Below are 18,758 nucleotides of genomic sequence, written 5' to 3'. Positions count from 1 at the left end.
GCATTTAGTGGAACTAACCTATGGAACATGTGTAATCTTTCTTTTTAACAGCTACTTTTAGATCACATTTTCGAGTGTGTAGCCTCCAGCTTTTTTTTGACAGTTGATGAATTATTTTAAACATGTTTAATTAATATGTAGATATTTCCACACGTTTTAATTCATCTCCTATGATATTTTATCAAATCATCCATCCGCTGCAGGATTCGCTCCCAGGGCTAAGAGAAGCTATTGCTGTTCATCCCAAGTTTGACAGGGAGTCTGGTGCTGATTGTCCAAACGCAATTCTTGTGTTACTTCTCCATATCCAGGAGTTGTGGATGGACATCTTGCCCCCGATTCTCGTTTTCTCCCTCTTACTTAATCAAGATGGGAAATCATTAAATGTTGTCATGTGGTTGTGTGCAAAGAAGGGAATGCATTTCAATTGTTGCAAAAAAGGTTGGCTTTTAAACTACTTGTTGAAGTTCATTGATAAAGGAGGTTTTTTTTAAATGAGAAAATGTGTCATTTTTAACAAATTTTACTTTTGAATCTGATTGAAATTTAGGCTTCTTAATTGAAAATCAATTCTCTTAATTCACAGACCCTGGCCTTTTTAATTCCCTGAGTTCTCTCTGGTAGGTGGAGGCTGTATCTATGGACTGACATTATTCAATTTTCTGTTCTGAAAAAAAGCTGAAATTGTTTCATTTGTATATAAAATGTATTATCTCTAAGAAACAAGTAAACTGAACATGTGGATCAGTTGCTTATCTAGTTTGCAGGACATATACATTTAAAAAAATAAAATTTCTCTCACTATATGGGGAGAATCAGATTATTAATGGGTGAAGAGATGATGCAGCAACGGGCTACATGGCTTGTGGTTGGTGAAGTGAAATGGAGGCTGACAGAGATGTTTCTTCCATGTGCCAAATGTGTCTTTGGATTGCACAGGGTCATTACATACCCATTTTAGTATGTGTATAACTTATGTGTATATGTTAGCTCGATTAGATGAGCCAATATTTTTCAGTTCTTTGAAGCTAGCAAACCTTTTTCATGAATACCATAAAGTAAGTTGACAAAAAAGTTAAGAATTAAATCTCCTTACACAAACGGTATCTACAATTAGAGAAGGTCCCAGCAAGCTGGACAATTGAAGAGCTTTAAGGAATCATTGCCTTGATCTATAGAGCACTTAGCTGGGGTAACAGTTTTGGTGCTTAAATCCTTCCAAACACCTTGACACAGATGTTTGAGGGTGTTTACATTTACACAAGAGCTATGACTATAAAGTTAAAATTTCTGATGAAAAAAAAAAAGTAAAACAATAAATTATCTGTCCAATCAGTGTTTTTAATGTTGAATTGCATAGTTTATCCTGATTATGTAATTTATCATCCTGTTCATTGTATCTTACATCATCTGTTCATGTAGAAAAAAATAAAGTTTCTGACCTTGTCTCTGAATATATTTCTTCATAACTGATTCAAAACCTGATATTAGTGTGTGAGTGTGTGTGTGTGTGTGTGTGTGTGTGTGTGTCATAAATATTAAACAATTCCATTTTACCAGATCAGAACACAGTTTGGCAGCTTTGTAAATTCCATTAAGCGTATGTTCACTGATGAATACACACATGAAAATGAAAAAAATGTTGTAGTTAGGGAGTGTACAGATATACTTGAACTCTACTTTGCAAATCATTCCTGAACCAGTAAACAGTGCTCACCCCATCCCAAACTGAAAGAGCTCAAACTTGATTTCTTGTAAATCACATGATTTGGGGGGAATTTGGCTGACTTGCAGTGACCAATGAGGGAATGGATACACATTGTGAAACATATACAAACACTTTCCATGCTGCAAGCCAAGCAGTTATAAAAGTGAATTTTATAAAAATCAAACATGTTGTAGTCTGAAATGTACCTGTCAGTTCACTATGATCTTATCTGTATTGTTAGCCATATTTTTTAGATACATCTGTTTAGATCTCATACTTTCTATATAGAAATGTACACACTTTTGAACTAAAGAGTGTGTTACACATATGTACACATCAGTATACATGTTCTATCTGAGTGTGAGGATTTCTTTCAGTCTATGTATTGCCTATAGGCACAATAAATGAGACATCTCCCTGAGGAATGATACTTCTTTTTAAGTTATCTTAGAAGAAAAAAAACTGAGGGAGGGCATTTATGGATCCAACGATTGAGAAATACAGGGGTGGATGAATAACAAAACCAGAGTTAATCAAAAGCCTGTGTCAGAGCAGGCAAAGAAATAGAAGCTGCACAATGGGGTGCTACATCTTTTCAGTACTGTTCCTGATCTTGACTGTGGAATCAGCTTCTTCAACGGACAATGGGTAAATGTAGACATAGCTGCATGAATCTACAGTATATTATGCAATAACGTAATTTAATGACAACCTTTTTGTTTAATAATACTGTAAGGATTATTATGTTATTTTGTTAAAATGTAAGACAAAATATTCAGCATTGCAGATGTTTCTCTAAAGGCATAGAAGTCCATGAATGCAAAATATAGCAATGAAAGCTACAGCAAGTGCTTTTTTCACCTTTGTGTGCAGATTCTTCATCTCAGCCCCCGGAGTGTTTCATGTGGGTGTTAATGAGAAAGTGTTTGTCCAGATGGGAAGGTCTCATCTTAATAATCCTGTTACTCTCTACCTGATGCATGAGATTTCCCAAACTGTTGTGTCTGTGAAGAAAACTACTCAGTGTACTGTGGAAGGGGAGATCAAAACAGTTGAGCTCATGGTATGAGAAACGTTGACACTCACAGAAAAAGCAAAAGATTAGGCAGGACTGAGATGTCAGTAATCCAAACTTGTTTTTTTTCACATTTACAGATAGACAGGAACCTGATGTCAACTGTGACTTCAAATTATAAACGTCCCACCCTTGTGCTGGTGGCAGAGAGCCCCTCCTTCATTGAAAAGAAGACAACACATGTTCTGGTATCACAACACAGGGGCTATATCTTCATTCAGACTGATCAGCCAATCTACAACCCAACACAGAAAGGTAAAAGTAGAGACAACAAATGTGAAGAAATGTGGAATGTATTGAATGTTGAATGTGGACATGTGTGGAAATATGCTCCACATGTTTTTGAAGCAATTTGTTGATTATCTCTTTTCTAGTGAGGTACAGAATATTCACTCTTGACCACACATTCAGGCCTCATGAGGAAGTGATCCACATATCAGTAATTGTGAGTGATAGATATATATACATATATATATATATATATATATATATATACACACATATTTTTAGGAATACAGAGGACTTTGAAATATTTGCATACATAGTTTTCATGGTTTTATGTCATGATTAATGCTTTTATCATTTTATAATAGAATGCTGCTGGAAACAGAGTAATGAAATCCCTTAGGACTGCAAAGGGTGGAATACTCCAAGACTCATTTTCCATACCTGATGTCTCAAAGTATGTTAAAATAGATTTACAATAAACTGCGTCTAACAGCACAAGAAACTGTGACATACCTAACATATGTAACACATTTTGTTTACGAAGAATGGGCACATGGAAGGTTACAGCACACTACGAAGAGAATGAAGCAAACGCTGCTTCCCGAGAGTTCAAAGTCAAAAAATTCGGTAACGTAATTTCATTTAAATATTTTACTTCTTTTTTTTTTGCAAATATTTTGTCATTCTCAAAAACATTGTTTTTGTTACACTCTCTAGTTTTACCAAGTTTTGAGGTGAACATCCAAATGAAGCAGAGCTATATTTTGTTGAATGCTGAACAGCTTGACTTCACCATCTTAGCAAAGTAAGTGTTGATTGATTTCTATTAATTTCCTTTAATGCCGGGTTTTCCTTTTAAACCCGCATTAATCATTTTTAGCAATCAAGTTTGGCCTAGATAACTCAAAAACAAGTAGGAAAAACAGCAGAATCATTGCCTTGTGAAGTTGCTAACATTGCAGCCACGGTTACGGCTAACAGTTAACTTGCGTTAGCCTACCTATTTTATCTTGTAACACCCCCAAGAGTGACCAAAGAGCTCTGTAGAGCTGCATATTTGGGTAAATATGTGTCATTAAGTGACCCCTTTCAAATGTCATATTTACCAATACAAGTTAATGTTATAATATTTCCAAGCATTACATTTTCAGACTTTCCTAACATTAACAGTCACATTTTTTTTACAATAATTTTCTCTAGGTATTCATATGGGGAGAAAGTTAAAGGGGCTTACCACTGCCAATTTGGCTTTGTAGAAAGAGGTCCAAAAATGAAGCCTGCCTTTATCAGAGGACTGGAGTTGACTGGTTCGGTGAGAAAAAATATAAAGATAATCTGGCAACATATTGCATCTCTTACTTCTACTTGAACATCAATAATGTATGGCATTTCTTGCAGGTCCAGAATGGAACTGCAACAGCTTCTCTTCAGATAGCTGACTTACATGAACACCTCCAAAAACAGCAGAACAAACCCCTCTCTGAATTACAGCAAAGTGGAGCGCAAATCTATTTGAGAGTATTTGTCACCAACATACAAAGTAAAGGACATACTGTCACACCATATACCAATGTTTAAGCCAGAAACCATTATGGTGCAAAGAGAGAATATATTGTATAATGTGCAAAATATTTGCTATTTTATAGACAGCGGCATGTGCTGTGCATATTAAGTATGATGTTTACTCAAGTTTGGTGTTAAATGGCCAAACAGCTAGTTACTGTTTCCTGTTATGTAACTCCAGGGTACTGCGATGACTCTTGATGTTGTGAAATGGTATTTAATAAGAGATGTAAATACAGCAGTTAGACTTGCAACCTCAGTTAGACTTGCAAACTTCAAGGGTCTTATGATCGGAGAGTAGTTAAATAGAATTATCAGGTTAAAAGAAATTACAATCCTATATTTTATGGAATATATGCAAAACTACAGCATAACCATTAAATATAGATCAATGAAATTGCTATACGAATATGTTAGGATAACTAACAGATCAAAAATCCCTGACAGTAAAGTTTTTTTTTATATTATGAGAATAACAATAACCAAAATTATATTACTTCTTCTACAACTCTACTACTACTACTAGAAGAATTTATCTCAAAATTGAAAGATAAGTCTGTTGAGATGTGCCATCTCGTATATGAGAGATGTAAGACAATGTTTTAGTATTGTGATTTTCATGCATCTGATACCTGCATTGTATTGCCCAGGTGGGGAAATACAAGAGGCAGAAGTTTACCTTCCTTTCATCTCTCACAAATACACCTTGGATCTCTCTCGGACACGGTCATATTTCCTTCCTGGATTTCCACTAGATGTGGTGGTATGCATGAAACAAACAAATGGGTACACAGCTATGTACATGACTGTGATGATTTTGTATGTAAAATATTCAGTTTGTATTATAGGTTGCTGTGCGTCTCCCAGATGGCTCCCCAGCAGCTGGTGTGCCAGTAGAGATTAATGTATCACCATTTTCAGAGGAACCTTGGAAAGGCACCACTGACCAGGAGGGGGCAGTGACTTCTGTCTTTAATATTGCCAATGGGGCTCCGATTACTGTTAGAGTTAGTATTCCTAAACAATTAACAATTTGAAGGTGTTATCAAATAAATAAATCACTGGACTTTCCTTTAGTTCACCTTAACTGTTTACACCCTGACTTCATTAGGTGTTGGCAGATGGCCTTCAGCAGAGCAAAGTAATTCAACCTGCTTCATCTCTGAGTGGCAGCTACCTGTACATCAGTTTGACCCATAGGATGTACTCTGTGGGCGAGTCACTGACTGTGAATTACAACACCATCAACGGGCCAACACTTGGATTTATATACTACATGGTGAGGCATATCTGAGTGAATGCAACATGATTTGTTTTGACAAAGAGAAGCAATAGTTTTTTATAACCTTTTTAAATTGACTATGTTGCAGGTCTTAAGCCGTGGGATCATAATACAAAAGGGTTCTCTTGGTTTTGGTACTTCAGTTAGGCACAACCTGCAGATAACTCCTGATATGGTGCCATCGTTCCGTCTGATTGGCTACTACTACAACCAGGGTGGTGACATCATTGCTGACTCGGTGTGGGTAGATGTCAGGGACGAATGTGAGATAAAGGTCAAGGTGAGTAAACAGAACAGATAAGAGTGCAGCCTGAGCAGAGTGATTCCACAGTGACAGAAGGCAAACACAACTTTACTTGTGTCGGCTTAATTCTGTAGTAGGACATTTTTTTAAATAAATGGGTCATGGAGGGGGCTAGTAGATAAAATAATGTAGACTTAATGAAATCGAATTTAGCTTTGAATGAACTAATTCACAGTTGCAATCACTGCTGCGGTGGGTGCTATTATGTTGCATGCCAATTATCATTCTTTATCAACACAAAATATACAATTCTGTTTAGCCTAGTTTCAACTACTGAACACAGCCAATGTGTTTACATGTACATATTTAGATGTTTTTTTTATGTATTATTTGAATTGTCTTTGACCTTGGACAATGGCATTTAAAAATCTCTGTAATATTTTAATTTTAATTTAGGTAGAACAAAAAGGACCGTTTGTACCTGGAAAACAGTCTACGCTCGAGTTTGATTTACATGGTCAGAAAGCCAGAGTGGCTTTGCTGGCTGTGGATAAAGCCATCTACGCTCTCAATGCCGATAATAAACTCACAGCCAAACAGGTAACACTTTCACACACTCCTTGTAAACTGACTCTCTTACAACACACAGAGGCTATTTTATTTGACCTATATATTATAATACAGTAAATCCAAGCGCTTGTTCCATTTTTCAGGTGTTTTCCTCTATGCAGTCATATGACCTTGGTTGCTCATACAGTGGAGGATCTGACTCTGCATCTGTACTAACAGAGGCTGGCCTGTCTTTTGTATCTCAGTCCCAGTCTGTGTGGAAAAAAAGTATGGCAATAATAAATTTTTCTTCATTTAAATGTTAATTAAGAACAGAACATATTGATTGTTACAAATTACAAAAATATTTTCTCGTGGTAGCTAGCCATGCTGATGATTTTGGTTTTATCCAAACAAGATAAAAAACAAGTCGATACTACCACAGGAGTTAGGAGATCTATTTTGTTGACTCCCATGTGTGTGACATGGAGAAAAAGGCAGCAATTATAACCACTAAAGCAGAAATGACCTTTTTAGCAAATGATTGTTTTCATAATACCAACAACCATCCAAAGTCAAGCAACTAAAAAATTACTTATGCTGAGGTTTAATGCTGTTATATTACTTTTTTACTAGATTTTGGCTGTAATTTACATTCTGTACGACAGAGACGCTCAGTGGACCTTCAACAAGAAATGATGACTTTAAGTAAGACACCATTCTGCCATTACAACTCTGATCTGAGATCATGTTAAATACTTCTGGTAAGAATATGCTATGAAAATGTTTGCTTTTCTTTTTATTTTATTGTCACTTTAGAATCTAACTTTTCCGATGAAAAGTTACAAGACTGTTGTGTTCAGGGGTTTTCTCTCATCCCTATGAGACGAACATGTATTGAAAGAGCGAAGAGAGTCTCTCTGGTGGAAGCAAATCCTGTTTGTGCCGACGCCTTTTTAAAATGCTGCCTTGAAGGAGAGTATCTGAGACAAAAAAAGATACAAGAGGACGCCCGGAAAGGACTTGGCAGGAGTGAGATTAACTTGTCATATACACTTTACAAACTTACTTAGATGGAACTGTTGCATGATTATCACAGAGTTTAATCACAAACCTTTCATTTTCTCATTTTTAGCTGCAAGCACTGAGGACATTGAAGAGTTCTTCTTGGACACTGCTGCTCAGTACATTCGACGATTTTTCCCCCCAAGCTTTGCATTTACAGAGTTTGATGTACATGGTAAAGGAAGGTAAGAGGTGGCAATATTATATACAATTTATGTAGAGTATTTTTTTCCAGCGAAATACAGTGTCTAGTCGCAGCCATTAAAACCTTTGCTACCTCATAGTTAGGGCCAGAGCACTGACTAGCGGTCGGCGAAGGCCCTATTGAAATTGATGTTTATTATTATTCTCTTAAATTAATCACTTTTTAAGGGGCTTTAGGTGCTCGGCAGCTCAACATACAGTATTTGCCCATGCATCAGAAGTTGTTAAAACTCAAATTTACATGGTCCAATCCAATCTTCTTTAGCCATCTCCCCCTTTCATAACTCATGAACCATTTGTCGTAGACACTTATGGACACAGGAAGTAGTACAAAATGTGCAAAATATAATTTCCAATGCCACCCACTCCACGCAGGAAATAAAGTTCCAGCGTCCCTCCAGGACCCCCAGCGCGCGGGAAGGTGCGAGGGCCCATTCGTCACTGCTTGCAGCTTTAATTTTGTTTATATCTTTGCATGTGTTAATGTTTGTTGCTTGTGATGTCAATGTGAGAATTTCAGCGTTTTCAAATGTTCAGTGTAAGTTAATCTTAATAAATGCATTACCTTAATTTTACAGTAAACTAGAAGTAGAAAAAGCCTTTGTCAGATGCATTTTAGTAAGACCACACTCTTTATTTTATCTTAATTGAAACCCCTTAGGTATGTTTTGACTCTACCTGATTCCATCACCACGTGGGAGATTCAGGTCGTCACTTTATCTGCAGCCACGGGTAATAACAGCTTCCCACTTTACAAATACATGTTGGATATCTGACTGAAGAGCTTCTCATGAATAACTGCAATTTGCTGCTTACACTATGTTTTATTCAGGTTTCTGTGTAGTTAAACCGTCTGAGGTCAGAGCAGTTAAGAGGGCATTTGTGTCTCTGAGACTGCCTTACTCAGTGAAGAAATATGAGCAACTATCCATTTCGCCTGTTATCTACAACTATGGTGATGTCGAACTACAGGTAGATATCACCTAAGAACAACAACTATACAAGTTAAAATTCAATTTTTAATGATATTTTTCTGTTTGGACATCTGCATTTTTATAGGTGGCAGTCCATATGGAACAAACTGAAGGACTTTGTTCCCCCGGCTCAGCCACCACTGCGGCGTTTGTTAACATTACTGTGAAGCCAGAGTCTTCCCAGTTTGTTTCCTTCTCTGCTGTCCCCATGGTTACCGGCTCAATACCCATCAAAATACGTCTCTATGATATGGAGAATGAGATGGGAATCGATGCAGTTGAAAAGACTTTGAATGTGTTGGTGAGCGACAAAGACATTATTTGATCTCTCTACTAAACAATCATTTTATAATAGCCGCATAGCTGACTAAATAAATATGACATACTGGAATTCATTTTGGATTAAAACCTCTATACCACATGTGTCAAACTCAAGGCCCGCGGGCCAATCCGGCCCCTTGCAAGTTTTCATCCGGCCCACATATCAGTTTAGGTTCACAACAAATTTTGGCCCGCCTATATGTGCGCCGAAATCAAAAAGACAGAAACTGTTTTCAAAATATAATTACACTTTTGAACACAAACACAAACAGAATTTGGCAGATTTGCTGACTTTGACATTCAGAAATTCCCACAGAAGCAGTGAGTTTGCATATTCAGGCTGTGAAACAGGTTGTTGTAAAATATGTAATCATTGTTTTTAGCTCGATTTGCTAAACTCTATGAAGGAACTTTTTTGCTGACTTTTGTCGATCAAACTGTAAGTGACAAAGCTGTATGAGACATGCAACAATACAGTCAACATTTTTGGACTTTCAATTAAATAAAAGCATGTCAATAAACTAAACATGTCTGGCCCTTAATGTGATTCCGATTTTCTGGCCCTTAGTGAAATTGAGTTTGACACCCCTGCTCTATACAATGACCTCCCTTTGTTGACCCTCCATATGTGGCATATCAGCATTCTCTCATAACCTCTGGACATTTTAACTTTAATTTCAAAAACATTACTGCTGTACAGCTATTTAAGCTTTTACCAATGGCTCGTTGGAAAATTAATGTGGTTAATGTGAATTAATTGATTATGAGTATGCATTAAAATATTAACTAATGAGCATATTTATGTACTATTAATGTAAACTGAAATGTGTTTTCCACTTGCATATTTTCATGCGTTAGGCAACACACAATAATCAGCTCTCTTCTTTGTTGTAGACAGAAGGACTAGAAAAAAGAGTACAACACACCCTAGTGCTGAAATTCGATGGTGAGTTGATTCTGTAATTCTTAATGACACTTATTAACTTTATTCTTCAATGTATTTACATTTTTTTTAATCAATTTACTTATTTCTATCTTGGTAGGAAGGACCACTAAGAATATAATTATTGACGGATCTTTACCAGATGACACAGTCCCTGGCTCCAGCTCAAATATTTTCGTTTCAGTGGAAGGTATGTGCAGTTAGACACAGACATACAATTCACAGACCTTTGTGAGTGACAGAGTCTAACCCTTTCAATGTTCTTATCTGACAGGGGATGGATTTGGCAGTTCACATGCAAAGAACCTTCTTTCTCCAGAAAAGGTTGCTAGCCTGATCGTATTGCCTCGCGGATGTTTAGAACAGACAACAGTACGACTGGCCCCTACAGCTTCAGCCCTCCGCTACCTTGACTTAAGTGAGCAATGGTTTGACCTGCCTGCTGGTACCAGAGATGATACTCTTGATAAAATCAAACAAGGTAGGAACATATTACGCAGTTAATTGCATAATGTCTCTATCATGTATGTACTATTTTTTTCTGTGACAAACGTATGCCATTATTCATAGTTTATTTTAATTGCTCCTCTTACCCATTAGCCAGGCCTAAAGATGGTGTTGATGGTTAGCCCATCAGTTTTTGTCACACTGGTTCACAACTACTGGCCAAATTGCCAGGAAATGTGCTGTGGATATCCATAGACTCCAGAGAAAGAATTGTATTGCATTCTAATGTCTTGGACAACCCCCTGCACCTTTCCACTAGCACCATGTCAAAATTCCCACTTGTACGCAATAAATACCCAAAAAAGATTTTAGATATTATTTCCTTGTTTGCACAACATATTATTTGTGTACAGCAAACCTGTTAAAAGTGAAAAATAAAGCCCTGATCAGACAGAGCATGTTTTAAGCAGCATGGGGTGGTTTTTTGTAATTGTTTTCAAGAGTGAAGCATTTTGCTTGCTGCTTTTGCATTGCTGACCGCCTCACTTTTTTGCAGTAATGTCCTGAATGCCTCGAGTTGACAAAACTTATAAGAAAAAATGGCCCAAACGTCATTTAACTTAACAGCAAAATAACGGTTGGCTATATGATTTAATGGCTGTGTGAAAAGGCTACCTTTCTTCCTTTTCACTAGGCCCTGTTCCCAAGATTGATACTCTTTTGTGTCTGCTTACTTCTTGTGAGTTAATTCTTGAGTTAAAAGGGCATCAGGAGAAGAAGGGTTGGCAGCTTGCTGTGAGGTTTTGTTTGTTTGCTGTTATTTTGCCTCAGTTTAATACATTGTTTTGTATTTTGGTTTGGTTTGAGTATGTTTTGGTGTTTTTGTTAATAAAGCCACAAATTGAGCACTTGAATAGCCTTCTCTCCAGTCGTCATTCGTGACAGGCTGCTTAGCACAAATAAGAAAAGATGCAACTGGTCTGATCGGGGCGTCTTCAACAAAAAAGGCTGTGCAGTGCGCATTGTGTTTGGCATCTTCAAAGGTGATCCTTCTGATCGTGGCCTAAGGCATGGAAGCAACCAAAAGTTCTTGAAAAAAAAAAAAAGGTCTTTAAAATTTTTACTGGAATTAGTTATGAAGCTGTGAAACTGAGATTCCATAAGCAGGAGTTAAAAATGGTAGTAATGCAGTAAAAAGGAAACTGGATTCACAAAAGTATAGAGTTGTCAAATGAATTACATTTCACGTCATGTCAGGAAGTAATACAGTATCACCAGTGAAGGATAAACATTAAGTTAAATTCACAAGGGTAAAAGTAAAACGTCAATGAGCGGAAAACCCAGAAGCGCTCATAAATCCAAAAGCAGTGAGCAAAACGCTTCACTCTCATTAAACAATTACAAAAAGCCGTCCCAGGCTGCTAGAACTCACTGTATGATCGGGGCCTTAGCATGCTACACAACAGTCGCAGTTCTTTGCATTGGCAACGGTACACTACGCTATGTTGATTTGAATGGGATTGTCCATTCTACTCTCATTCTATTTCTATGGTTGCACCCTCTACAGGTCACTAACAAGGCTATACATGTATGTTTTGAACAAAGTTAACACTTTCTTTGTTAGGTTATTTGAGGATTTTAGAATTCAAGAATAAAGTCGACGGATCTTATAGACCATGGCCTCAAGCGACATCTAGTAATTGGTGAGTATTTGATTTCTGCTGCCTCATTAATTTTTGATTTAAGGTAGTTACTTCCAATATCTCACAAATCAGCTTTTTCCATCCACTCTTCTTCCTTGCTTTTCTTCTCCTCAGGGTGACTGCCCTTATAGTGAAAGTGCTATCGTTGGTGGCACAGCGTCAGACAATGACTTTTGAAAAGAAGAAGTGGAATGCTTGGGTTGTACCAGAACAAGAAATAAGGCACTCAGTCAGTTACTTGCTCTCAGTACAAAAGAGTGATGGGTCATTCGGTGACCCACGTCGAGTGCTACGCAGAAGAGTTCTGGTAACTTCTATTTCATACATGTTGGAACATGCATATAATTATGTGAACAATATTAGATGTAGCAACAAACTCAGTAGCAGTGATTTAAATGTATTATTGTCTATGTGTGTTTAATGTAGAAAGGCAAAGACCAAGAAGCATCCATGACGGCTTTCATAACTCTTGCACTGTACCGGTCCCTTCAGTTCCTGGACTCCGAATTAAAAAATAATGCGGTGAGATAATAGAAAGGCTTACTGTCCTGGGTTTGCTTTTGGGGTGGCAATGTTGGTCAGTTAACCACTTTAACTGAAATAACTTGGAAAACTATTGAATAGATTGTAATGCAATTTGTGCAGACATTCATTATTCCAAGAAGATTTATTCCGATGACTTAGGTGATCCACTGACTTTTCCTCTAGCGCCTCAACTAAAGCGATTGCAACTACATTTTGTGAACATTATTGGGTCACAGACTATGTATCCTAATGATTTTGGATACCTGACTCTTCCTTTAGCACCAACATTAAGTTAACATGTACCTGCTAAACATTTGCATGTTAGCATTGTAAGCATATTAGCATTCTGATGTGAACATTTAGCTCAAAGCACTGCTGTTCTTAGTACAACCTCATATAGCTTCTAGCGTGGCTGTTGACTCTTAGCCTTATTACTGTTTGTTTTATATTTATTGCACTTTAATACACTGTAGTCAATGCATAATTTGCAAAGAAGATAAGATAAAAAAAATGACTCCCTTCATGCTACTTTCTACCAGGAAGCAAGAATTTCAAGATCAACATCATATCTCCTGTCACACCTTGAGGAGCTTCAGCATCCCTACACTGTTGCCATCACAGCTTACTGCCTCGCAGTTTGTCTACCAAAGGGAACGGATCATTCATCTGTCTGGACAAAACTTAAAGCACTGGCTACTGAAGGCAAGTCCAATCAAAGCTTATAGGTGTGGGTGATATGGATAAATTACATGTATGTATTTATCATATTAAGTTTTTATATATATATATATATATATATATATATATATATATATATATATATAAATAATGGCATGCCGTTTAGGAAATTATATGTAAAGTTTGAATATATTGAATGAAAGTCTGAATATATTGAATGAACCTTGAATATATTGAATGAAAGTCTGAATATTTTGAATGAACCTTAAATGTATTGAATGAAAGTCTGAATATATTGAATGAACCTATATAATTCAATTGAGAAACAGGATAAAGTTTCCATAAAGCAGACCTTCTTATTTATTTTCAGCAATGCCTAATAAACCCAGAGATATTGAAGTGATAGTTTTTATGGGGTATACAGTATGTGGCAGACATTTGTCAGTTGACCAAAAGTGTGTATCAGAATGTGCTATTGTTTTATTTTTACTTTACTTTCTATTTTTAATTATCAGGGGAGAATGGCTGTTATTTGTGGACTGTTGATGCCACCCCACAGAATCAAGCTAAGGCAGATGCTATCACAGTAGAGACTACAGCCTATGCCCTCCTAGCTGCAGTGGAACTTGGGGATACTGAGTGGGCAGACAAAACAGCCTGCTGGTTAATCACCCAAGAAAACTATGCTGGAGGCTTCAAATCAACACAGGTGATTAAAACGCTACATTGAGAATTGTTTCAATTGAAGAATCCCTGTCTTTGGACATAGTCCCTGTATCACTCTGGTCCGACATCATACAGTATAGTACAGATTAACCATCAGAGCAGAGATGTTAAACATGTTATTGTTTTATTATCATTCCCAGGATACCGTGGGCATTGGAAGCCCTTGCTGAGTATGAGCTAAAGAGACCAGCCAGGCCCGAAGCAAATCTAATAGCAGAGTTCACAGTCCAAGGAAAGACAGACATTGTAAAGCTTGCACTGAAAAATAACGAGAAGGTGGAAACAGATCTTAAGGTATCGTAGAGCATTGTCAGCATTACACTGAAATTCACATAAATATATAACCTCATTCTTAGATGACTTGGCAATTTTTGCGTCTTTTGTAACAGAAATTTTCAGGGAACAACATTGATGTGCAACTGACAGGAGAAGGCAATAGCAAGCTCAAGGTAAGTTTGATTAATGTCTGTTAATATCCAGAAAGAGATCCACAATTTACAGTAAATCACCAATCCTTTCCCCAGATTGAAAAATCTTACTATCTACTGGACCCCAAGGACGATTGTGACAAGGTGTCTATCAGCGTCACAGTGGAGGGGAAAGTGAAGTACACTGGTGAGCTTTTGTCACTGATAACAAATAACAACCACATTTATTGCTGATAAAAGCTACACAGTTACATTACCTCCGTCTCCCTAGCTAAGGTCATAGAAAATTATGAATACTATGATTACTACGGTAACAACGAGGAGGTGGCTGAGAAGGAGGTGCGAGTGCCACGCCCCTCGATTGAGTGGTTTGATGCTCGCACGCGGAACAGGAGAGATCTTGATAACAACTTAAAATCAGACGAGGCTGTCACCTACAAAATCTGTGTCAGGTTAGTTAAATGAGATTCAAATCACATTTGCTCTTATTAAGTATTCATGAGACAATGAGCTTTGAGTGAAAAAGTCACAAGTCCTATGATTCTCATTGTTTTCCTGTGTGTAGTCATAGCCTGGGCAGCAATCTCACAGGAATGGCCATTGCTGACATCACTCTTCTAAGTGGATTTGAGGCTGAAACGAAAGACCTGGACAGGGTTAGTAGCTCTCTCTTCGTCCTCTTCATCATGGTCATCTTCAACACAAAGTAGGAGGCTATTTCTGGCGCATTAGGTCATGTCCTCTTTTTTTCAATAGACATGCTGAGGTGATTGAGCTTAGATGGACATTAAGTCAGGTTCAATCGGTGGAAAAGATGAGCTGCTGTGTCAAAAAATATTTGGTTCTTTGATATAATATCAAAAGTATAAGTCTGTGTACATAAAAATGTGAGAAGTTAACTACAAATCGTTACTTTGGACTATTTTTCACCAGAATTTGGGGAATATTGCAGAATTTGAATATAAAAATTGTACCTTTTAATAGTGAACTTATTTTGGGGGAAATACATATTAAAAGCAATAATAAAGTTGCAACCCTCAGCATGCACATTACATTCTCCAATCACACGTGCAGCCCACACTACTGCACTCTGAAGCAAAGCACTACATGCTTTCATGTAAGTTTTGATTATATTACTAGAGTGAATATATATTTTATATTTCAGTTAACCAGCAGATAGTAGCCTAAGGCAAAGTAAACAGTTTAGAACTTGTTAACACCTTCTGCTAGTTTTGCTAGCTAGCTGTTACCATGTGGGATGTAGCTTGATTGAGTATGCTCATTGAGGAGTTTTAAATACCCAATTTCCATGTATTATTTATTGTAAAACATTTCTTATAAATTATATAGAAAAAATTAAATGAATTATTTGATGGATTATAAAGTTAACTTTAAACCCTTAGTTAGACGTTGCACACAGCCCACATGCTAGCTAACTCACATTGTATGTATTTGACAAATTAAAGAACATTGTCCGTGAACAAAGGGCTTAGTCTTCAGAGGGTTAATTGATTGATTGATTGATTGATTGATTGATTGATTGATTGATTAATTAATGTATTTAATTTCTATTAGAAGGGTTTACAATTATGTCTGCTTATATAGTAAAAGGTTTGTTTCTATAACCCCTATATTTCCATTTTATTCCTGTTATTTGCCATGAATTCCTGGTAATTTCCATGGAGAGTTTCTGTCCTAAATATTTCCGGAATTTTGCAACCAGAGTCCTAACCAGGAAATAGTCCGGCACATAACTCCCTGTAAAATGCCAATCTGCTGTTTTTTACACTTTTTGTGTACAGATTAAATATAGCCTACAATAAACATGTGAATTAGTCATCTTACAGATTTTGTTACCTTTGGACACAGTCTGACTAGCTGTGTCTCCATGTTTCCAGTTTTTTATTCTAAAATAAGGTAGCCTTCATATTCATAACATCAAGAACATCATAAAAAGAAATGGAAATATAGTAGCAAAAGGTTCAATTCTTGTCTCCTCACAGCTAAAAGAGCTACCTGAACGATACATTTCCCATTATGAGGTCTCCTATGGAAGAGTGCTGCTCTACTTTGATGAGGTGAGGCTCAAATATTTTTACATTTTAAAAAAATGTTACATGTCCAGTACTTACTTAATTTATTCTCTCACTCTAGCTCTTTGAATCAGAGGAATGTATTAGTTTCGATGCTAAACAGAACATACCAATTGGCCTTCTGCAGCCTGCTCCAGCTGTGTTCTATGATTATTATGAACCAAGTAAGCTTTTTATTTGATATTTCTTTTTGTTACGATAGAGGGGACATATTTAATTGACCAGGAATTCATTAACTATTTGTGCTTTTCTTGCAGACAGAAAGTGTACTGTATTCTACTCCGCACCCCAAAGGAGCAAGATGGTCTCTACACTGTGTTCAGAGGATGTGTGCCAATGTGCAGAAAGTAGGCCATTACTCTAGGACCCATACTGACAAACACCCATGAATAAATGAAGCTATATGCTTCAGGTTTGTGTTAAAATTGCATTCTGATCATCTTTTTTTTAGGACCCTGTCATAAAATACAAAATACATTCCAAAGTGGGATCAGGCGAGGAGCAAAAGAAGATCCCCGTTTACAACATGCTTGTTTCTTCCCTACAGTAGATTATGGTCAGTACTACATTCAAGACATTATGGTGTAAAGTATCTAATAAGTTGACTATAAACAATCCATTCTTTCATATAGTGACAATATACCGAAACTGTTCTACTGCATAGTTTCGGTATATTGTCACTATTTTTTACACGGTATATTGTATATTGTCAGATGAATAGTTGTTAAATGGTTTGTTTTATTATTTCAGCATACATTGGCGAAGTCCTCAATGTTTCCATGAAGAGTAACTTTGAGCTGTACGAAATCAATGTAAACGAGGTACTCAGATCACGTAAGTAAACTGTGACCACAAGCCCTAGCAGATGCTATAACACTGACCTTTAAATCTTTATGGTTAAAAGACCTATCATAAATGATAATCACTTATCATCTGGCTACCAGATGGAGATATCTTTACGAATGAGAATTCTGTTCGAGTGTTTGCGAAGAGGCGTCAGTGTAAAGGACAGTTAGACCTGGGAAGACAGTATCTCATCATGGGCAAAGATGGCTCCACAACCAGCTCAAATGGAATGTAAGTATAATCAATATTGTTAACGGAAGTATAATTTTACAATCATTGATTCACATTCTGTTCACTCCCTCTTTTGGTAGGATGCAGTATCTGTTGGAGTCAAACACCTGGGTTGAAAGAAAGCCTTCGGAGAAAGAATGTAAAAAATCTGCACATATCGCTGCCTGCAAAGCGTTTAATGTGTTTACAGATGAGTACAAGATAGATGGCTGCAGGCAGTAAAACAGACAAATCTGTTCCATTTTACTTTCATTTTCAGTTTATTCTAGTGTAACTCAGTTATTCTTGTCAGTTACAGTAGCTCTTTTTTTACTGTTTATAATCAGAGCCATTAAAGAATAGTATAAGAACATCCATATGTACTGAGACATTGCTTTTTAGACAGGAGGTGGATGACTGACTCCTTCACAGTTTTATTTTAAAGTTTACTACTCACAATGTAACCATTACTCATTTATGTCCAATAAAGCTACCAGTGTTTAACTAAACATCTCTACAAATGCCTTTGTACAGTGCCTTGCGAAAGTATTCGGCCCCCTTGAACGTTTCGACCTTTTGCCACATTTCAGGCCTCAAACATAAAGATATAAATCTGTAATTTTTTGTGAAGAATCAACAACAAGTGGGTCCCAATTATGAAGTGGAACGAAATTCATTGGCTATTTCAAACTTTTTTAACAAATAAAAAACTGAAAAAGTGGGCGTGCAAAATTATTCAGCCCCTTTACTTTCAGTGCAGCAAACTCTCTCCAGAAGTTCAGTGAGGATCTCTGAATGATCCAATGTTGACCTAAATGACTAATGATGATAAATAGAATCCAGCTGTGTGTAATCAAGTCTCCGCATAAATGCACCTGCTCTGTGATAGTCTCAGAGGTCCGTGTAAAGCGCAGAGAGCATCATGAAGAACAAGGAACACACCAGG

The 18,758-nt window shown here is 36.9% G+C and overlaps 1 protein-coding gene across 1 annotated transcript; it reads left to right on the top strand.

Annotated features, from left to right (window-relative positions):
• Window positions 1-2,207: 2,207 nt before the first annotated feature.
• Window positions 2,208-18,321, top strand: c4b (complement 4B (Chido blood group)). The gene is given in 42 exon segments (XM_039806256.1): window positions 2,208-2,356; window positions 2,582-2,771; window positions 2,864-3,038; window positions 3,158-3,228; window positions 3,377-3,465; window positions 3,556-3,638; window positions 3,729-3,816; window positions 4,212-4,323; window positions 4,410-4,551; window positions 5,225-5,337; window positions 5,423-5,581; window positions 5,686-5,853; window positions 5,945-6,136; window positions 6,557-6,700; window positions 6,814-6,937; window positions 7,286-7,357; window positions 7,469-7,681; window positions 7,785-7,899; window positions 8,580-8,650; window positions 8,751-8,890; window positions 8,978-9,193; window positions 10,108-10,159; window positions 10,257-10,346; window positions 10,431-10,637; window positions 12,228-12,306; window positions 12,421-12,613; window positions 12,733-12,828; window positions 13,371-13,533; window positions 14,025-14,218; window positions 14,376-14,383; window positions 14,385-14,529; window positions 14,625-14,684; window positions 14,760-14,850; window positions 14,935-15,115; window positions 15,229-15,319; window positions 16,667-16,741; window positions 16,818-16,920; window positions 17,014-17,103; window positions 17,208-17,312; window positions 17,507-17,590; window positions 17,701-17,833; window positions 17,914-18,321. Coding segments are annotated over 42 exon segments (5,130 nt in total). The 5' UTR covers window positions 2,208-2,285; the 3' UTR covers window positions 18,056-18,321.
• Window positions 18,322-18,758: the final 437 nt, after the last annotated feature.

Source organism: Perca fluviatilis, chromosome 7, assembly GCF_010015445.1.
Source record: "Perca fluviatilis chromosome 7, GENO_Pfluv_1.0, whole genome shotgun sequence".
In the NCBI taxonomy this organism is placed as follows: Eukaryota; Metazoa; Chordata; class Actinopteri; order Perciformes; family Percidae; genus Perca; species Perca fluviatilis.
This window is presented reverse-complemented; position numbering and strand designations above follow the sequence as displayed.